At 37.3% G+C, this 20,392-nt stretch overlaps 1 protein-coding gene across 1 annotated transcript in view; it reads left to right on the top strand.

The window, feature by feature from the left end:
* The window catches only part of get4 (guided entry of tail-anchored proteins factor 4), a 45,680-nt gene extending 34,427 nt beyond the window's left edge, over nt 1-11,253 (top strand). Inside the window, exons 6-9 of the mRNA XM_060840188.1 lie at nt 1,590-1,730; nt 1,822-1,897; nt 5,317-5,389; nt 10,539-11,253. Coding sequence (XP_060696171.1) covers nt 1,590-1,730; nt 1,822-1,897; nt 5,317-5,389; nt 10,539-10,630 — 382 coding nt within the window. The 3' untranslated portion in view covers nt 10,631-11,253. The remainder of the gene's footprint in view (nt 1-1,589; nt 1,731-1,821; nt 1,898-5,316; nt 5,390-10,538) is intronic.
* The last annotated feature ends 9,139 nt before the right edge of the window (nt 11,254-20,392 follow it).

The raw sequence follows: 20,392 nt of genomic DNA, 5'->3' as shown, positions 1-20,392 counted from the left end.
GTAGTGGTACGCCAAGCTAAAAATACTAGCCAATTGCAAGCTTTAGGTTTGAACCAGATGCACAAGAGAGATTGAAACAACACGTAGTTACTGTACTCCATAATTGGGCTAACTACTTTAGTTTTTTAACTTGGCATTTGGAAGCAGGGAAGCAGCAAAACAAAATACATATAGACGTGGAGCATTATGTAATCAATGACCTTCGTACACTTTCGAAATTGAGTGTTTTGGAGTTTTAAAAAGGCATTCACCAAATATATTTAGACTGATTAATTCAATAAAATGCTTTTAGACTCAGACGTTCAGAAAAGAATTTAAGCAAAAGCATGGATGATAGTTGTTCTGTGGTGACATCTCCATAGTAGCACCTTGACCAATCAGTCCACTTGTCAACCAAACAGAGCCCTTCTTCTCATGCAATATAAAATATTTCTTTTGAAGATTGATGTCTTAGTGCAAGATGAAAAGTTTCATGAGCATGCTGTCTTCAGCAAAACTAAAGACTTTTAATGGTTTTTCTAGAAATATAGCAAGAAACAAATATATAATTCATTTGAAATTCTTTGCTCAAGTGGCCTGGTTTTAATTAAAGCTTACAGTTTGGAAAGAAGTATGTAGAAAAGTAAACATACTGCAACTGTTTGTACTTTTACTTGGGCTTTTGCCAGTACAGTTTATAAAACAGCAAAACAATAAAGAGGTTCTTCTACAAAAATTAATAAAAAAAGTAATTTGATTCCATTTTAGTTGGTGTCATTGAGCAATGCCCACGTGATAATTGACATATTCCAGAGAGGACCAGGGAAAATGGGGACAAGCTTTTCAATGTTGTTTTCAAGCTCATGTAGTTAATAATGCTCTATTATTTATTTCGAGTGTCACATTGAAAAAAAAATCAATAATAATAGAACTATGAATGCAGAGAGACTATTTATCCTCATTGTCTGAAATTTTGAAGAGAAAGTTATTCCATTGATCTTTTCTCACAGAAAGTTAGGTCTCAAAATTGTATTCTAAACAGTTTTGACAAATGTGTGCTTTGTGATTTATGCATTCCCAATGTATTTTCATTTGTTCTGAGATGGAGATGCTCTCCATACTGCACATTAAATTATGGCTGCTGAAAGTAGCTGGTCGCCTTTTCTTTTGCCCTGTTTGCCTGTAAACAAGGTATCTCAGAAAGCAAGTGAATGAATTTGAATGAAATTTGTTTTATGTTTAGGGTGTATCATTAGGAATAGGCCATGCTTTTGAGAGGTATTGACCTGAATGCTGCGGGTTAACCACCTGCTTTTCTTAATAATGTCATGGGATTTTTGAGTCCACCTGAGGGGTTGTAAGGGGCTATGTTTTAGCATCTCATTTGAAAGATGGTACTTTCAACATTGCAGCTTTCCTTCAGTATATCTCTGGAGTATCTGTCTTGATGTTTGTGCTTGGTTACTGACCACCAACTGAATACTGACACTGCATGAAATGATATGCTGTCTGAGTCTGTGTGTTATACTTTTTCAGTTTCCTTTAGTTTGTTATAAAGTTATTACAGCTGTTCAAAAATGTCATTTGAGTATTCTTAATTTTTTTTTCAGATTTCTTTGCTTAAAAAATAAAAACACTGCATCACTGGTCTTCACAACTTACACAGAAAAGCATCCCTCTATAGAAAAGGGGCCTCCATTTTTACAGCCCTTGTTAAACTTTATTTGGTTCTTATTACTTGCTGTTGAAGGGTAAGTTTTGTTTTACTATAAAAATGATTGTTTTCTTAAAATGCTAAAACTTATCCAATGCCTTAATTGTTGTGTGTTTTTTTTGCTGAAGGGGGAAACTAACTGTTTTTACAGTGTTATGTGAACAGTATCAGCCATCTTTAAAAAGAGATCCAATGTACATTGAGGTGAGTTACTGTTCAGCTGCATTTATTTCTGTGGGTTGGACCCAAGATTCACATTCAAAATTGTTCTCTATGAAGTATCTGAATGTAAATATAGAGGAAAATGTACAACCAATCTGAGCTTTTCACAACTTTAAGAACACTACAAAGAGTCACTTCAGAAAGTGCTTTGAGAGAAGAACAGTGAAAGAATACTTCTGTACATCATCATATAAATGATCAGTTTCAGAGATTTAAAAAAAATCACATTCTCGCTATGTCTGCGTGGGTTTCCTCTGGATGCTCCGGTTTCCTCCCACAATCCAAAGATATGCAGGTCAGGTGAATTGGCCATACTAAATTGCTCATAATGTTAGGTGCATTAGTCGGGGTAAATATAGGGTCAGGGAATATGTCTGGGTGGGTTACTCTTCAGAGGGTCGGTGTGGACTTGTTGGGCCGAAGGGCCTGTTTCCATACTATAGGGAATCTAATCTACTTCTCTCCACAATTTAATGTCATTTGTGACACCAAAGTGGAAGAATTTACCAATTTGTTCGCCATCATGAAGACTATGATGTGGTTGCTGAATTCAGCAACAAATTCAAAGGCAGTTTTTGGACAGTTTGTTTGCTTGCTTGCATGTATACTTTTGGGATGATGTTCTTATCTCCTACTCAGGACTTATCCCCTCACAAATGGAAGTTTGCCTCCTATGGTATGCCTGAAGAGAAAAGAGAAAATCAGGCATCCCTGATCCTCCTTATACTGTTAGTTTTTCCATGCTTTAGTGAAATTATTACATGCGTAATGTAATTTTCTTTGAGCCATGCAGCATTTTATTTTGTTACACAAGTTTGCTTCAAAGAAGAACCCAAGAATTTATAATGATAAATACAGCTTGACCTCTTTATCAGAAAAACTCTACCTTACTCAACTACAATATCTAAGGATACCACTTCATCATTTGTGTCCAGAAATGCACCATTGTTTTAGAATTTCCAAACTAAGACAGTGCAGTACGGAACAAGGGGGTCTTTCTAAAACACTGCGTAATGGACATCATGACATTAAGTTTCTATTTTTAAAATCTCAAGGTCAGTTACATTTACAAATCCTTTTTAATTCTCATCGCTTGCACTAAATTTTCATTAAATTAATGCCATTCTCAAAATGTGTTAGTCATAACATGCAAGCAATTAATTGAGGGGTACATGGGTCCACCTTTCCTAAGTTTATGGCTATTTATGGCCATAATGCAAAGGCCAAAATTGAAGGCATGCGATGGACACCCTTTTGCATTGCTCTGGTGTTTCCAAATGAGGTGGCAAAGATGTGTGGGCAGAACAAAATTGAACTGTACCTGTAGCTGGAATAAATATAAGCTTTAAAGGACAGCTGTACTTTTGAGCTATAGGGCAAGAAAATGATCTCATTTCCATTTAAATCTATCAGCTACTGAATTTCATAAAGCAAAGGAGAAGATCAAGGAACAGATTGCTTTTGTGATTTGGTTTTTTTTAATTCCATTTTGCTGTCTCCACTAATTACAGGCCAGTACTTCTCCACATGCAGGAGCTTATTTGTTTCTGGTTTTTCCTTATTTCACCATCCTGTTTTGTGGGGGATCTACTTTCAGTATGAATTTATGTTTGGTGAGTAGAGAAATGATTGAAGAAGATTGTTAGCTTACCCAGTGATATATAGGTCTTGCAAACGTTTTCACACAGCATATCAGGATCTGGAATGTGCTGTCTGAAAAGATAGTGGTAGTAGCTTCATCAGTAACTTTCAAAGGGAATTGGACACACACCTAATAAGGAAACATTTGTAGCACTGAGGAAATAGCAGGCGAGTGGAAATGGATAGCGTTGTTGAAGAGCTGGCATAGGTATGACAGGCTGAAATCCACCTGCCGTTGCAAGTTACCTGAAGTCCCAGAACTGATAAAATTGAAAGTTGGACCACAATATCAATGTGGTGAAAGGCACAATGAAGAGGATTAGGAAGGCCTTATTTCCTCTTTCTCCCATTTCACACATTTCAGGCAGCAAAGGGAAGCAAATACCCATTTGCGTATGGAGGAGTCACTCTATTTGAATGAGGACTGTAAGGTGGTAAGTAAGTTTTAATACAACTAGTGATAATTGATACATGGGAATTTTCAGCAAATATCTCATAGAAGCTCCTTCTAGCCTGAAAGTATTGCCCAAGCGTTGTTATTTTGCTAATTCAGTATTGTGGCCAAGACTAACTTTAAGAACGCCATTGGGAAGATTTCTGTATGTTGTGTTTAATGTTTTCTCATGCAGTGATCAAGGAGGAAGCCTTTCCTTCTAATTGAGCAATTGATTGATAAAAGGCAGTAATGAGTTAACTATACTAAATTTATTTTATTGATTTCCTACAACTTGTGATGACTCTAATAAAACATTTTCCTGTAGTTATTCATTTCTCTATTATTTGCCTTAATGGTTTAAACGTCTGTACATATAAGTTGATAAGCTGACAGTGTAATTTTTTCATAACGATATTTGAGTGAATAAATCATTTTAGATTGCACAAGACAAATTTACATCACTTCACCTTTATTTTATTACAGATAAAAAAGGTAACTTTAGAATGATTTTGTCATACTCAGTTATTCAGTTATGTGGAATTGTAGACATAAATGAAGCCACGAGAATAAATTATATTGAGTTTTCCAATGAGTTATGGAAACTGCGTTGGGGAGCACAGAGAGAGAGAGAGAGACGGTGGTGAATTAACTCAAGTTTAAAAACAACTCAGCAGAAATTAAAAATGCCATTGAGACTGAGTGGTTGTGAAAAGCTTTAAATGTAGTTATGCATTAAGTTTGACATAATTATAGATGAGAGGTATGACATTCAGAGAGTCCTATGGATGGATTAATTTCATGATGATAGAAAAGATTTTACTACCCCAAAAAAACTGAAGTATGGCTTTCACTGGCCTTTTGTTGCAGCAATACATTATGCAACTTTCTTTATATTCATGCAACATATAAATTATGAATAGCTGCAAGTGAACATGGTCTAAATGATAATGTTGTTAGTTTAGATTATCAAAAACATTTTGTGTTAAACATTATTTCCAGAAGACCAATGCATAGCACTTTTAAAATGCATTGCTCTGGTTTTCATAATCTAATTCAATTATTTTTATTGTCCAAAGTTCCATACAGTGATGTTTGGGAAATCCTTGATACCGAATCAAAATGCGTATGTGAAAATTATGTTTGTGTTAATACGAATGTTACTTTAACCATTATGAGACCATTACCATAATAGACTTGAGAGTGGGTTCATTTCAGAGAAACCCATCTGTCTGAAAAGTTCGTGATTGCTTCATGGTTTTTGTTTTCTTTCCTTGTCCATCAGATTATGGCTTAACTTTTTAATTTTGTAATTTTTTCATCTTAGTATCTCGATCGAATAGGTCAGATCTTCTTTGGAGTTGCACCAAGACAGACATCTTCATATGGGGGATTATTAGGTAAGCTAAGCATGGAACCATTTATAAACTATGTGATTCATTTCCTTAAGTGGTGTTTACCCCAATTATTTCTAATATTTGTATGGACAGCTACTACTTTAGTAACTAAAATGTAGACCGAGAAGTTTAGGAAACAAAGCTTATCTGCATATCTGCATTAGGGATATTCTGCTCAAAAATTAGCCATTTCAGAAGATATAGTTTCTGATTTTCGTGCTCATTAAGGACTTAGGCAATTATTATCTATTTGCATTTCAGGGATACGTTTAGCATCAAACATCAACAGGTTAGATGGAATTCAACGTTCATCTGTTCCCAGCAGTTTAATCTCAGTATTGCATCAGTGTGATTTATTTTTCTTTTTGTATCAGTCATTGTGTAGCACTGTTTCCTGAGGATTATAAAGGGTTTGAGTTATCAATTCCATCCAATTAGGTTTTATTCCTTTGAATTTAAAAGTTCAAAGCATGATCTACTCACTATTTTTAAAATGATTAAAGGAATTTGATAGAGTAGACATAATGAATTTTTTTTCTGGTTGGCCAGTCCAAACAACAAAATACATTGCTAAAGTTAGAACTGGATCATTTATACTTTAAATTAGGAAGCATTTTCATTCCATTCATGTATTGAAAATCTCTGTTTTAGCTGTGGATGTTGAGTTAGTTGAAATTTTTTAGATTAACATAGATAGATTTTTGTTAATAAAGGTAAATGACAGGCAAGTGAGGTTCAGGGTAAAGATCAGCCAAGATCTCATTGAATACTGGAACAGGCTTAAGGGGCTGAAAGGACACCAGTTGTTGTTGTTATTGAGATTGAAGAGCCTACAAATCCCCCAACTAGAGGAGACTTAAACAATTTTGATCCGCTGTAACTTCTTGTAGTCTCAATAATTTTTAAAATGATCTCTTTGTTCTTAGAAATGATGAAGCAGAATGTTTTCAGCTAGAGGGTAGTAAATCTGTGGAATTCATTGCCATAGAGGGCTGTGGAGACCAAGTTATTGAGTATTTAAGACAGAGATAAATAAGTTCTTGATTAGTACAGGAATCAAGGATTAGGGGGAGAAGACGATACTGGGGTTGAGAAACATATATCAGCCATGATCGAATGGTGGAGCAGACTTGATGGGCTGGATGGCCTAATACTGCTCCTACATCTTATGGTCTTATGGTTCTTCAGATGTAGGTGATACTGTAAAGTCCATATTTATTCCCCATCCTAGTTACACTGAGCAACTGATAATGGGCTGTTTCTTGAACTGCTGCAGCCTTGTGATGATAGTGTTTCTACAAACATGTTAGCTCAGGAATATTAATGCAGCAAAGGTGAAGGAGCAGTGCTAGTTCAATTTCAAATTAAGATTGTGAATAGTTTTGGGAGAAACATGGAGGACGTCACCGTGTATCGAAGAATATTTCTGAATAGTCGAGATCTCTACAAAGAGAAATACTCTTGATCTAAGATTGGTGACATGCAACTTTGCAACCTACACATAGTATACGCTGCTGGCATTGTGATAGAGGAATTGCACTATTGAATCCATTGGCAATAGCACTAATGAAGAAAATGCCTGACTTAAGCGTTTTAGATAGGAGAGTGTATCTTGAATTGATCAGGTTTAACTAACTATTAACTTAAAAACATTAAATGGCGAAGTTGTATTTCCATTGAACTGTCATTTGTCAAGAATAAATAATTTTATCAACTTATCCACAGTGCAATAAGTCAGGCGTTTGTTTTTATGTTTTGTTGTCCGCATTATTCCTATGCTAGAATTTCATTTATGTAGTACAGAGATCGGAGAGTGAATACCAGAACTAGATAGCTGAAGACATGGCACCAAAAGAAAATCACATTAATTTTTGGGATGCGTAAGAGGCCAGAAATGGAGATTTTAGGAGAATTATAGGGCTGGAGCCAATTTAACAGAGAAGCACAGAGGTGTATGTTAAGTGCAAGATAGGATAGGGATGAAAGAGCTTTGGATGACCTCACATTTACGAAGGGTGGAGCTTGAGAGACCAGCCAGCCAAGCATTGGAATTGTTAAGTATGGAGGTGACAAATGCTTGGAAAATAATTTTATTAATAGTTTGAAACACAATTTGTGATTAGTGATTTCCCTATGGTGGAAGTCAGCAACCTTGTCATGGGAGTGAAGTTGCAAAACAGATGATTCAGCCAGAGATAGAAGTGGTTGTGAGGTGAAAAGTTAACCAATAACTGGAATTAAAAGCTTACCTAATAGTGACCTCTATCCACTGTCAATTGAGAAAATCCATCTGGTTCACTAATATCTTTTAAGGAAAGATATCTACTCTCTTTATCTGATTTGGCCTAAATCCCCGATCCCTCCAGACCCACAGCAGTGTGACTTTTGACTGCCCTCAGAAATGACCAATCAAACTACACAGTTCCAGGGCAATTAGGGATGGATACTAAATGCCAGGCAGCCAGTTGTGCTCGCATCCCATAGATGCTTTTTAAAAATTTGTCTATGAATTTTACCACGATGGTATATCAGGCCTCTTTCGCTGTCAAGTGTAACACAGCATCTGTCATGTGTTTGTGCTTCAAAAAGTTTACTAATTTATACTTAGTTTTCTACGTACTGATGGTATTCTTATAGCTGTCTCACATTGCACAGTTGACTGTTGTTTTGGTGGGAGGATGACGAGAGAAGTGGATAATCAAGGAATGGGACTGGTCAAGGCATTATGACAATACTTGAACGACCGTTATATTTAAGAATTATTCATGTGTTATCGTTCAACTGTAATGAACCGGCTGTGGAAAAAAATCGCACTCAGTCTAAATGTTCAGAAACATGGAGAGGAGAATCTCTGCTAAATTTAGGTTAGTTGGACTGAAAGAGATCTTGGAGGACCAGCTAACTGTGGATCATTTGATAAATCAGCTTTGACACAGCTTTCAGTTTATACATAGTACAGCATTAAACAAGACTGATGTACGACCAGCTCTATCAAAAACGCTTTGCTTTTCCTTCAAGTGTTGGTTGGCAAATGAATGTCATTGCACAGCTCAAGTTCCTTCCCATCAATACTGAATTGGAAATGTATACACACACTTTGGAGAGTTTGAAGAACTAATTACCAACAATAGTTAAAGCATTCCAAAGCTGAAAAATGGTAATATTTGTTTAATATAAATTAAATACATCATCATTTTTGATATCATTTTGTCCCTATAGAGTGGAAAGAGGCCATGGTGCCCATTGAATCTGCACTGACCATCAGAACAGCATTCCACTCAAACCCACCCCTGCATTTACCATGGTTAATTCACCTAACCTGCACATCTTTAGGGCTGTGTGAGGGAACTGGAGCATCTGGCAGAAACCCATGCAGACACTGGAAGGACGTGCAGATAGTCATCCAAGGCTGGAATTGAACCCGAGTCCCTAGCACAGTGAGGCAATACTGGTAACCACTGTGTCACCATGCCATCAGAAACCTAGATGATATTTAATTAGATGGCCAATGATTGCAATTTGACCCTTTAAATAGCATTTGATGGAACAATAAAAGCCTTAAATTTCAAAAAGCTTTAAAGTATCGGGTACCAGTAGCCAGTTAAAATTCTGCTGAAGTGGGGTGAGGACTTATTCTGGCATTCATAAGTATTATTAATCAACCTATTTAATAACATTGTTAAGCACCTCTGGAGTAGGTGTGACTTGAGAGGTGGGAGACATTGCCCTGCACCACCTAGTCCTCCATCGTGTTTTTTTTTAATCAACCTTGTTCTGATATGTTACGACACATCTCTGAGAGATGTGGGACTTGAACCTGGATTTTCTGGCTCAAGGATAAGAATGCTACCACTGCAGTCTCTTACAAAGTCTCTGAGAGTCCAGCACTCCCTCAGAGGCTTTTTGTCAACAGGTCCTTGTATCAGACTAGAACACACAACTTTGGATTCATAGGCAAGGATGTCTCCATGATTTTAAAAATATTTTCTAATTAACTCTGTTCAAGAGTTGTTATCACGTACCTATGGAACAGTTAGGAACACTGACTGTACTACCAAAGCCTCGGTTGAATAATCAGTGATTTTTATATATATATGCATTTACCCAGAACCTCAGAGATGTATTAAAGCTTTAATTAGAAAGCAAAACTTGCACGATAATCAATACTGGAAATTAAAGTGGAGGGTATGGTCATCACCGATTTATAGATAGTATTGCCATTATAGATTGTACATGTTCTCCAAGATGAATTTAAGCATGTTGACTAGGCTTCCAACTATTCTATTGACCCAGGAAAGATGATGATAGTGCAACCTCTATTGAACTGATTAAATATGGTTTGTGTCTCTACCAGAAAGTGTATTTTAACACTCTAGGAAAAGGAATCCCCTCCCATCACAAAGCTTCTGCATCCCTTCTCAATCAGTCTGACTGAGATTGCAAAAACTTTCTCTTTGAGAACACACAGGTATGGTCTGGATTTTGTCCGGGCAGCAGTGGCTCTATTGAAGAACTGGAAAACTGGGGGCAATCTTACCTTGGTCGTTTGGGGTAGCCCTGACCACAGTGTGTGTCAGTCAGGCAGCTGATAAGCTGCTGTTGGGGTTCTTAACCTTTTCAAGAGACAAAGCCAACCTACAAGAAGTGAAATCCAATCGGAGTGTCGTCAGCTGTTCAATTCCAGGAACATCACTACTACAATCTCACCCAGCTCAAAGAAGCAGCCCGGATTGTGGCCTTTGGAAGTTTAGTATTGTCAAGATACCTTGGCCCTATAATATTTAGCCTTTCAGTCTTTGGCATCCAGAAGAGTTGTGACTGCAAGACAGATTGTTACAATGCCATGATTGGTGGGAGGGCATGATTACTACATGACAAATTTCTATAGGCAGTTCCTATAATAATTTTGGAGACCAACATTTATAGTGAAAAATATTGAAACCGGAAATGCAGTTGTATGATTTTTGACAGATTGGAGACAGATTTAATAATATAAGCATCTGAATTTTATGCAGTTTTATACAGTTTTGACCTTTATCCAAAGGGAAATGATTGTTCGCAAAGTTGAGATGAAAGCATTAAAACCAAGGTGAAGTACATTTTGTCTGCAAAGTATTGAATTTTTTTTATAGTCTTCAAATTCACTTGGCAGGTAACCTTTTGAACAGTCTGATGGGTACAGGAGACGAAGATGAATTGGATGGAGAAGGACCGGAAGATGTCAATCCCATTGATCTTGACTAAGAAGAAAATTAACCTTCTGATCTAAAGGTCTAGAGACAATATTCCACTGAGGTGTCTAATGATTGATCTGCTTACACAAGTAATATAAACAGCTATACCATGGGACATTTTATATGACAGTTTCATAGCTGAATGTCTGCAAAGGGCTCTCTTTCCCTTTCTACTGAAGGAGGTGCAACAAGTAATTTCCTATTAATGTCTATTGGAAATGCTGTATTATTTATGTTCAGTAGATATTTCATGATTTAAAAAACTGGTTCCAATTGGCTGTGTGTTGACTGATGTAAAGTTTTGTCTTTCTAGATTATTTTACATAAGATTTAAATACTTTACAGCTTTGTACTAGGACACTGTACAATGGCACTACACGTGGGTAGTCTCAGCTATGATGTAAAACCACTAAGGAAATTCTGCCAAGAAGAGGTGAGACATCTCCAGTTGCTAAAATTAGCTCTTATATAACACATCACAGTGGTTGTCAATAGGAACAAAAGAAAAGCTGTAGGGATCAGCAGCACTTGATTTAACCTACACAATTGGTGTAGCTTTTGCGCACAGATTACAAAGGATCATGCACAAAAATGGGCTTAATTATTTCTGAACCAATAAACTTCATTAAAGGAGATTGTTGTCACCTTGACTTTATTTGAGGTGGTAAATTATATTCTAAGTAAATACAGCTGCTACAAAATATTGTAAATATGTCTGGGCAGGTTCTGCATGTTTCAAGTTTGCATGCAAGAAACTTACTTTAAACATTGACAGTTCAAGTGCCACAATGTGTTTAAGAAATTTTGCACGATGTACACCTAAATCAGGAACTAGATTTGTCTTGTGAAATGCAGAGACCTAATTAGATTGGAACCAGTAACATACAAAATGTTAAAATAATTATACAGTATGCTTTATAGATCTGATAACCATATCCAGCTGTTTTTCACCAAGCACTATCTGTAATTCATGTATGTGGAATGTTTGGAAAGGTTAAATCCTAAAGGGATTAACTGGCAGCAATTTAAACAGCAGACTTGAAATGATTCTTTAGTGATATTTTTGTGCAGAAGGATTGCACTGTTGCTCTTTTAATACATGTATTTATCATTAAAGAAAAATAATTAGTTTCTTTGTTTGATACAAAGTTGGAACTGCCTCATGGAATGTTTACTTTTGTTTAAACTTGAGAAAACTCAACTGCAGTTAAGTATTCACATAGGATATTAATGTTCAAATCATAGGGCACTCCGTAGTAGTCTTGTACATAAAATAAGAATGTATAATATTTTCAAGATTGTTGCACTTTGTTTTTATTTAAATTAGCCATCTCACAAATCATATTTTTCAAAATGCCTAAAGAAAAGGGCTTTGTTAAATGTATGATCAGCGTAGAATTAACATGTTAGAGGCATTCAGGTTCAGTCTAGCTAGCTTCCACAGAAGCAGTTTCTGGCTGATGCTTCTATTGTGTTCTTATTAAAAGGCTGTTCTTTGCTAGCACAGTTGTCACATCTAGATTTGTTCTGCAAAGATTAATTGGGGAAATTAGCATTTGTTTTTAATGTACCATATATGCTCATGTAAAAGTCAAATTTTTGAGACCACATTTTTAGGCCAAAAGTCATGGGGTTGACAGATTACGTATTTGAGGCATTGAAGCAAAATCCAAAATAGACCGCAGCAATGGAATAAAGCAAAAGCCAACAACACTAAAGAATTTATATTAACTGCCTAATAATCTGATCACTTTAATTTAAATAAATAAAAACCTTACTTAAACTATAAATGTTTTAAGCATTTATTTGACAGTACATTTTCATTATATTTGAATGTTTGCAATTAAGTAGGATCGTTAACATTACTTTGATTCTGAAATGTTTGGGCTTTGGTCTCTGAAAAGCCAGGATCAATATATTTTTGTTCGCACAAAGTGTGTGAAAAATGACTTTTTAAGGCCATACATTATGGGGTCAACTTTTCCATGATTGACTTTTATAGGGCTATATGTGGATGATACACCTTTGCGCACACCTTCAAAATACAGAAATTATTTTAACATGATTTTGCATTGTATAAATTTGTTTTTTGCATATAATTTGAATACAGAACTGTCTCAAAAGTAGAAGACAGATGGTGGTGGTTGTGACCAATGGTATGCCACAAGGATCGGTGCTGGGTCCACTGCTTTTTGTCATTTATGTAAATGATTTGAACACAGTTCAAATGTTAGTAAGTTTGCAGATGACACCAAAATTGGTGATTTAATGGACAGCAAAGAAAGTTACCTCACAGTACAGTGGGGCCTTGATCAGATGGGCCAAGGAATAACAGATTGAGTTTAATTTAGATAAATGTGAAGTGCTGCATTTTGGCAAGGACTTATACCCTTAATGGTAATGCCCTGGGGAATGTTGCTAAGCAAAGAGACCTTGGAGTGCAGGTTCAGAGTTCCTTCAAAGTGGAGTCACAAATAGATAGGATAGTGAAGAAGGCGTTTGGTATGTTTTCCTTTATTGGTCAGCACATTGAGTATAGGAGTTGGGAGGTCATGCTGTGGATGTACAGGACATTGGTTAGGTTACTCTTGGAATATTGCATTCAGTTTTGTTCTTACTATAAGAAGGGTGTTGCGAAACTTTAAAGGCTTCAGAAAAAAATTGCAAGGTGGTTGCCAAGATTGGAGGATTTGAGCTATAGGGAGAACCTGCTAAGGCTGGGGCTGTTTTACCTGGATCATCGGATGCTGAGGGGCGACCTTGTACAGCCATAAGGGGCATGGATAGGGCGATTAGACAAGGTCTTTTCCCCAGGGTTGGGGACTCCAGATCTAGTGGCTTAGGTTTAAGGTCAAAGGGTAAAGATTTAAAAGGGACATGGGGGCAATCTTTTCGCACTGAGGGTGTTGTGTGCATAGAATGAGCTTCCAGAGGATGTGGTGGAGGCTGGTATAGTTACACGATTTAAAAGGCATCTGGATGGGTATATGAATAGGAAGGATTTAGAGGGATATGGGCCAAATGCTAGCAAGTGGGACTATATTAATTTAGAATATCTGGTTGGCATGGATGAGTTAGGCTGAATAGTCTTTTTCTGTCTGTATAGCTCTATGACTCTTATCTGTTTAATACATCACAGACAGGCTTTGATATTGCTATCAAACCCAGATCAGTTTTAAACTGGAAGATGCAGGAGTCTTTGGGTTACGGACTGACCACCTGCTGTACCATCTCGATACACCTCCAATCACAAGCAGCTGCGCCAACAAATATCACCAGCAACATCCTCTCAGGTTAAGTCTAGGGCTTGTAGTTCAACTAGTCCCTAACTTCTTCATTATTTCTGTGCGGTTTTGAAAATGTTCTTTCTTGAAGTTAACTGCTGGTTAGATAGATGCTAGACTGGTCTGCAGAAGGTAGTGAGGAAACCAACAGTAGGGAAAAAAACACTTGACGTATTCTTACCGTACTGCCAGCTCCAGATGCATCTTTCCATGACAGTATTGGTTAACAGTCCTGTGGAAACGAAGTCCTAGGTAGTGTAAAGGCTATGAGCCCTGTTAACATTCCAGTAATAGTGCTGCAGATGTGTACTCCAGAACTTGCCTCTTCCCCTGTTGAGCTCTTCCAGCACTGTTACAATACTGGAATCCATCTGACAGTGAGAATAATTGTCTAGGTATGTGCTGTACGCAAAAAGCAGGACAAATCCAACCTGGTCAATCATCACCTCATCAGTCTACTCTTGATTGAAAGAAGGTCTCATCTGTAGTGCTAGCTTGTAGCGCCTGCTCAGTGATGCCCAGTTTAGGTTCCAACATGTGAACCCAGCTCCTGACCTCATTACAGCTTGGTCCAAACATGAAAAAAAGAGTTCAGTTCCAGAGGTGAAGTTAGAGTGAAAGTGATTGACATCAAAGCTGCATTTGACTGTGTGGCATCATGGAGCCCTAGCAAAACTGGAATCAGTGGGTATCAGGGATGTACACTCTGGTGGTTGAGTCACACTCACACGTAGGAAGATGGTTGTGGTTATTGGAGGTCAGTCATCTCTGCTCCAGGACATCTCTCCAGAACTCAACATTGAGTTCAATAACTTCAGAGTATGAATACACTCTTCCATTTTGATTACACCCCTCTCACCATGCATGCACATGCACGCACACACTTATTTTCTGCTATTTACTCTGATGATTGACTCCTGTTTTCCATCTACCGCTCTCCTTTGAGATCATTAGCGCGCTCTGTCCAGTGGAAGCAAGCCAGTCCAGCCTCTACTCATAAAACAACCTGCTCATTCCAGGTATCAATCTAGTAAGCCTGCTCTGAACCACCTCCAACATATTTACATCTCCGTAAATAGAGACCAAAGCTGCGCACACTGTTCGAGACACGATCTGGTCAATGCCCTATATAACTGAAGCTTAACTTCCTTACTTCTATGTTCAATTCATCTAATAATAAAGGATAGCATTATATTATCTTTATTAATTACTTGCTGTACCTAAAAATTAACCCTTTATGACTATCACTAGGCTGTCCCGATATGTGTGCACCTCAGAATTTTGGAACCATCTCTATTTAAGTAATATCCTACTTTTTATTTATTTTTATTTGCTACTTTTCAGCCTGATGTAATTTTTCCAGAGTCAATTGAATTTTGGAAAATTAACACCAAGACATCTGCTACCTTATTAGCCACCGCTTACAAGGATCTGAGGACTTGCCAATCTGCAGATCCATCAGCTTGCTCAATTCCATTCCCCGAGTAGTGATAATTACATAAAATTCTTTGCTCTCCTCCCCTTTCTGAATTACAGATATTATTGGGATTTGGTATCCTATGGAGTGAAGCCAGAAGTAAAATATTTGCCCATCATTCTCACTCAAGGAGACTAGTACTCAATTTATCTATTCTTTCCCTTTTTAAATATCTGTAGAAATTCTTACAAGTCATTTTTACCTTTTTACTACTGATTTTTTTTCTCTCCTGATTAACCTTTTAGTCATTCTCTGTCACTCTCTCTACTTTTCCCAATCATTCAAATTGCCAATCACTCACTTTGACACTCACCTTTGCACCATTACATGATTTTTCCTTAAGTCTGATATTTTTGTTACCTTCCTCAAGTAACCATAGATGTTGGGTCCATCCCTTAGAATTTGCAACTTGGGAACTGCTGTTTGGTGCTTACAAATCACTCTTTTTTTCATTGTGCTGGGCCCTCAAATTTTTACAATGGATATCAAAGATTTAGATGAGGTGAACAAGGAATGGTGGTTCAAGTTGAATCTGACAAATATAGGGAGGAAAGTATGTCTTAAGAGGGCATCATCTTAGTATGCGTCCTAAAGTGAATGGGCAAAAATCTGACGGATGGAGTATGCGAAAATGTGAAGTTTGTCAATTTGGTAGAAAGAATAAAAAAGGAGTTTTAATTTAATGGTGGAAGACTGAAGAATTCCGAGATGTAGAAGAATCTAGATGTTCTCGTGCATGAGTTACTTAAGGTTAGTACATATTCAAGTTTGTTAGCATTAAAAAGACTAAAGGAGTACTGAATAAAACAGTAGGGAGGTTATGCTTCAATTATGCAGGACTATGTGAGACCACATTTTGAATACTGTGCACTGTTTTAATCTCCTTAATTAGGGATGGATGTAAATGCTTTGAAGCTGTTTCAGTGGAAGAATTGATACTTGGAATGAGTGAGTTAACTCATGAGGAACGGTTGGACAGGTTGGGCTTGTTTTATTTGTGATTTGATTGAAGTTTATAGGTGGATGCTGAAATTATGTTTCGTCTTGTTGATAAGTTCAGAGTGGGGGTCACTCTTTTAGAAGAGAAATGAGGAATTATTTTTCTCTCCGAGGTTGTGTGACTTCAGAACTGTCTGCCTCGGAGGCAGAGTCATTGAATACTTTTAAAGCAGAGGTAGAAAGATTCCTGTTGGACAGGGGAATCAGAGATTAGCAGGAGTAAATGGTAATGTGGAAATCAGAATCCAAACAGATCAGTCATGCTCTTATTGGCAGGGAAAACTCAAAAGACTAAATGGTTTACTTCTGCTCCTAATTCATATGTTTTACTGTTTCTTCGTTCCACTCAAACCAATTCCATATCTTCAACTTTAGAACTAAGGTAATCTCTTCCTATAGTACCAATGCTTTCTTTAATTAACAGCTACACCACACTTTTCTCCCACCTTCTGTCCATCTTGAACACAGGGTACCTTTAGAAGTTCAAATCCCCAGATTTGGTTTTCTTGTAGCTACATTTCTGGAAATGGATATCAGGTCTTAAATTTGAACATATTTGAGCTGATAATTGATCTGTTTTATTATGAATGTTTCTGACATTCATATACAGAGTCCTTAATTCCCCCTTTTTTTAAAAACAGGCCACAGTTTACAAAAACTATCTGCTGGCCCACTCTTACATTTACACGATCTCCTCCAGCAATAGTCTGATTATCATTACCATTATTGCTATCTTAATCTATTACCCTGCCCTTTCCCTTAAGGGATAAGATAAAGATGCATGGTGTTATGGGCGATGTATTCGCATGGATAGAGGATTGGTTAACTAACAGGAAGCAAAAAGTGGGGATAAATGAGTGCTTTTCTGGTTAGCAATCAGTGACTAGTGGTGTGCCTCAGGGATCAGTGTTGGGCAATTATTCACAATTTGTGTAGATGATTTGGAGTTGGGGACTACGTGTAGTGTGTCAAAGTTTGCAGATGACACTAAGTTGAGTGGTAGAGCAAAGTATGCAGAGGACTGTGAAACTTTGCAAAGGGACATAGTTTAAATGAGTGGGCAAAGACCTGGCAGATGGAGTATAATGTTAATAAATGTGAAGTCATCCATTTTGGTCAGAATAACAATAAAAAGGACTATTACTTGAATGGTAAGTAATTGCAGCATGCTGCTGTACAGAGGGATCTGGGTGTCCTTGTGCATGAATCACCAGAAGGCTGGCCTGCAGGTGCAACAGGTCATTAAGAAGGCAAATAGAATTTTGTCCTTCATTGCTCAAGGGATTGAGTTAAAAGCAGGGAGGTTATGTTGCAGCTGTATATGGTGCTGGTGAAACCATGCCTGGAGTACTGCATGAAGTTTTGGTCTCCTTATTGGAGAATGGATGTACTGGCACTGGAGGGAGTGCAGAGGAGGTTCACTAGGTTGATTCTGGAGGTGGGGAGGTTGGCTTATGAGGAGAGACTGAGTAGACTAGGATTATATTCATTAGAGTTCAGAAGAAAAGGGAATAGATATGATAAAAATAGAGAGGGTGTTTCCAGTGGCAAATGTAACTAGGACAAAAGGGCATAGCCTCAAAATTGGGGGGAGCAGATTTAGGACTGAATAGAGTAGAACTTCTTTACCCAGAGGGTTCTGAATCAGTGGAATTCCCTGCCCAGTGAAGTAGTTCAGGCTTCCTCCGCAAATGTTTTCAAAGCTGTGATAACTTTTTCAACAGTAAAGGCATTAAGGGTTACGGTGAGAGGGCGGGTAAGTGGAGCTGAGGCCACGAAAAGATCAGCCATGATCTTATTGAATGGTGGAGCAGGCTCAAAGGGCCAGATGGCCTACTCCTGCTCCCAAGTTCTTTATGTTCTTAATCATCGTAACGCAATCTTACCCCATGGCCTCAATTAAAACAATCCCCCACTTCACTTAGATTTTCATAGCTTTCCACATGGGAGCGTGGTTCTTGAGTTGGTGTGGGAAATGGGGAGTGGATTAGAAATCACATCCATGAGCGGGAGGAGATGTTGTGGATGGAGCTGCTTGAGGAATGCAGACAGGGGTTTAATTGTACAATACACAAATGTATTCATATATGTGACAGCAAATCGCACTAAATAGCATTACAAAAATTGCATTTAATTTTCAGATGTAACTTACAAACTGTGAATAAGTTCAATTATTGAGAAAATTGCATGCAGCTCATTTAATGGAAATGTTTGCCAGTTTATGACAGGATTTTGACTGCATGGTATGCAAATTGTTAAATATTTGCCTGAAGAGGAAACAGTTGACACAATGAAGGGCAAACCTTCAGAAGACTTCATTACTTTTAATTGAGATGTGCCTTGGTTTCTAATTAGAGATAGATTACATAATAAAATTAATTTCATGCTGACAATTTGCACTTCAACATTACTTTCCCTTTTATTATTTCATGATTTGTGTGTTGCTGGTAAAGCTAGTAATTGTTACCCATCCCTAATTGCCCTCACGAACAGTTAATAATTAATTACATTGCTTTGGCCTGGAATCTAACGTAGACCAAATTAGGATAAGGATCGTAGCTTTGCTTCCCTGAAGTACATCAGTGGACCAGGTGAGTTTGTCCAATAATTAATTGTACAAAGAATCAGAAAGGGTTTGTGCATGGGAGGGAGTTCTGGAATCCTGGCTGGAGATAACAATGGCGATCTTAAAAAGAGAAGCAGTTTATAGCTCACTGTCTTGCTCATTGCTTTGTTACTTGAATACTGTGGCTTGATTTGTCTATGCAGTTGGAACATGTTCTCATCCATTTATTTGGGGCCCCAAGTTAACTGGTTAACCTTTGTACATCATTTTAGAAATAATATTTTTGTAAGGGCACATGTTCTATACCTGCTAAAGATGAATGAATAACCAAACAGTAGTATCTTGTTCCCCACTATTACCCCTGCAGACTACCACCAATGTTGCCTCAAGCAGCAAAGTGAAAACACTACTCTCAAAGTCCCATTATTTCAATTTAAATGGAGTCATGTAGCCATTAAGTATTTATAGAATCAATGAAGATTTGTATTTTATCCTAGCTGGTCAATTCAAACACATTGGATTACATTTCAGTAAATGGCAAGTGGGCAAGTTCAGTAGTCAGGTGCAGAGCATAACTCTAGATGAACAATGATGTGTTTGTTTCATACTTCATTTTGATGTGGGTATCATTAAGGCCATAAAACAACAATTTCTTACTTGGAAGAAACTGAAATAGTGACAGGATTGGACACATTGTGTTTTTCACCACTCAGTACCTGCATTTGAAACCACATCATTTCAGACTACACAGGAATTACTAGATGAAAGAAGACCAATGACCCCCCCCCCCCCCCTTCCCCATCTTAGTTTACCTTCTTTCATCATGCTCATCATATGATATATGATAACAAAGTTGTTGACTAATTGACTTGCCTTCAAATTCAGAATTAGACGATAGCAGACTGCTCCAAAACAAAACATGGAAGATTCTAGAAAGGTGAAAATCGTTTGTCCTTTCAAATGTGCTGAACTTACCAATGGTCATGTCCCAAATTACTCAGATATATGAGGCGTTTGGACAGTCTTTAAATAGCTTTTAGGGAGTGTGAGCCCTTAATTTGTAATAGTTTCATTTAGAAAGCTAGTGAGACAACTGGATCCTGAAAACTGCTGGTAATTATTTCATTTATAGTTGCATATTTTGAGACAGACAAAAAGATTTTGGTCAGATTTTTTAGTTTGTGCTGACTGGTTGTTTGATGCGTACTCAGTGATTGAAAAGACATAGATTATGTTACATCCCCGGTTTCAACAAGGGCAAAGACAATCACTGATAATCTGCAAAAAAACTTCATTAGTATGATTAAGGATGGAATAATACCCCTGTATTAAATGGTTTTAAAAAAGTAAATAATCAGGATTTTAAAAACAAGTATCACTTTAGATTACTTCCTTCCAAATTAGATTAGATTAGATTACTTAGTGTGGAAACAGGCCCTTCGGCTC

The sequence above is a fragment of the Hemiscyllium ocellatum genome, chromosome 20 (assembly GCF_020745735.1).
Source record: "Hemiscyllium ocellatum isolate sHemOce1 chromosome 20, sHemOce1.pat.X.cur, whole genome shotgun sequence".
Classification (NCBI taxonomy): Eukaryota; Metazoa; Chordata; class Chondrichthyes; order Orectolobiformes; family Hemiscylliidae; genus Hemiscyllium; species Hemiscyllium ocellatum.
Note: the sequence above shows the minus strand (reverse complement) of the source record. Positions and strands in the feature narration are given on the sequence as shown.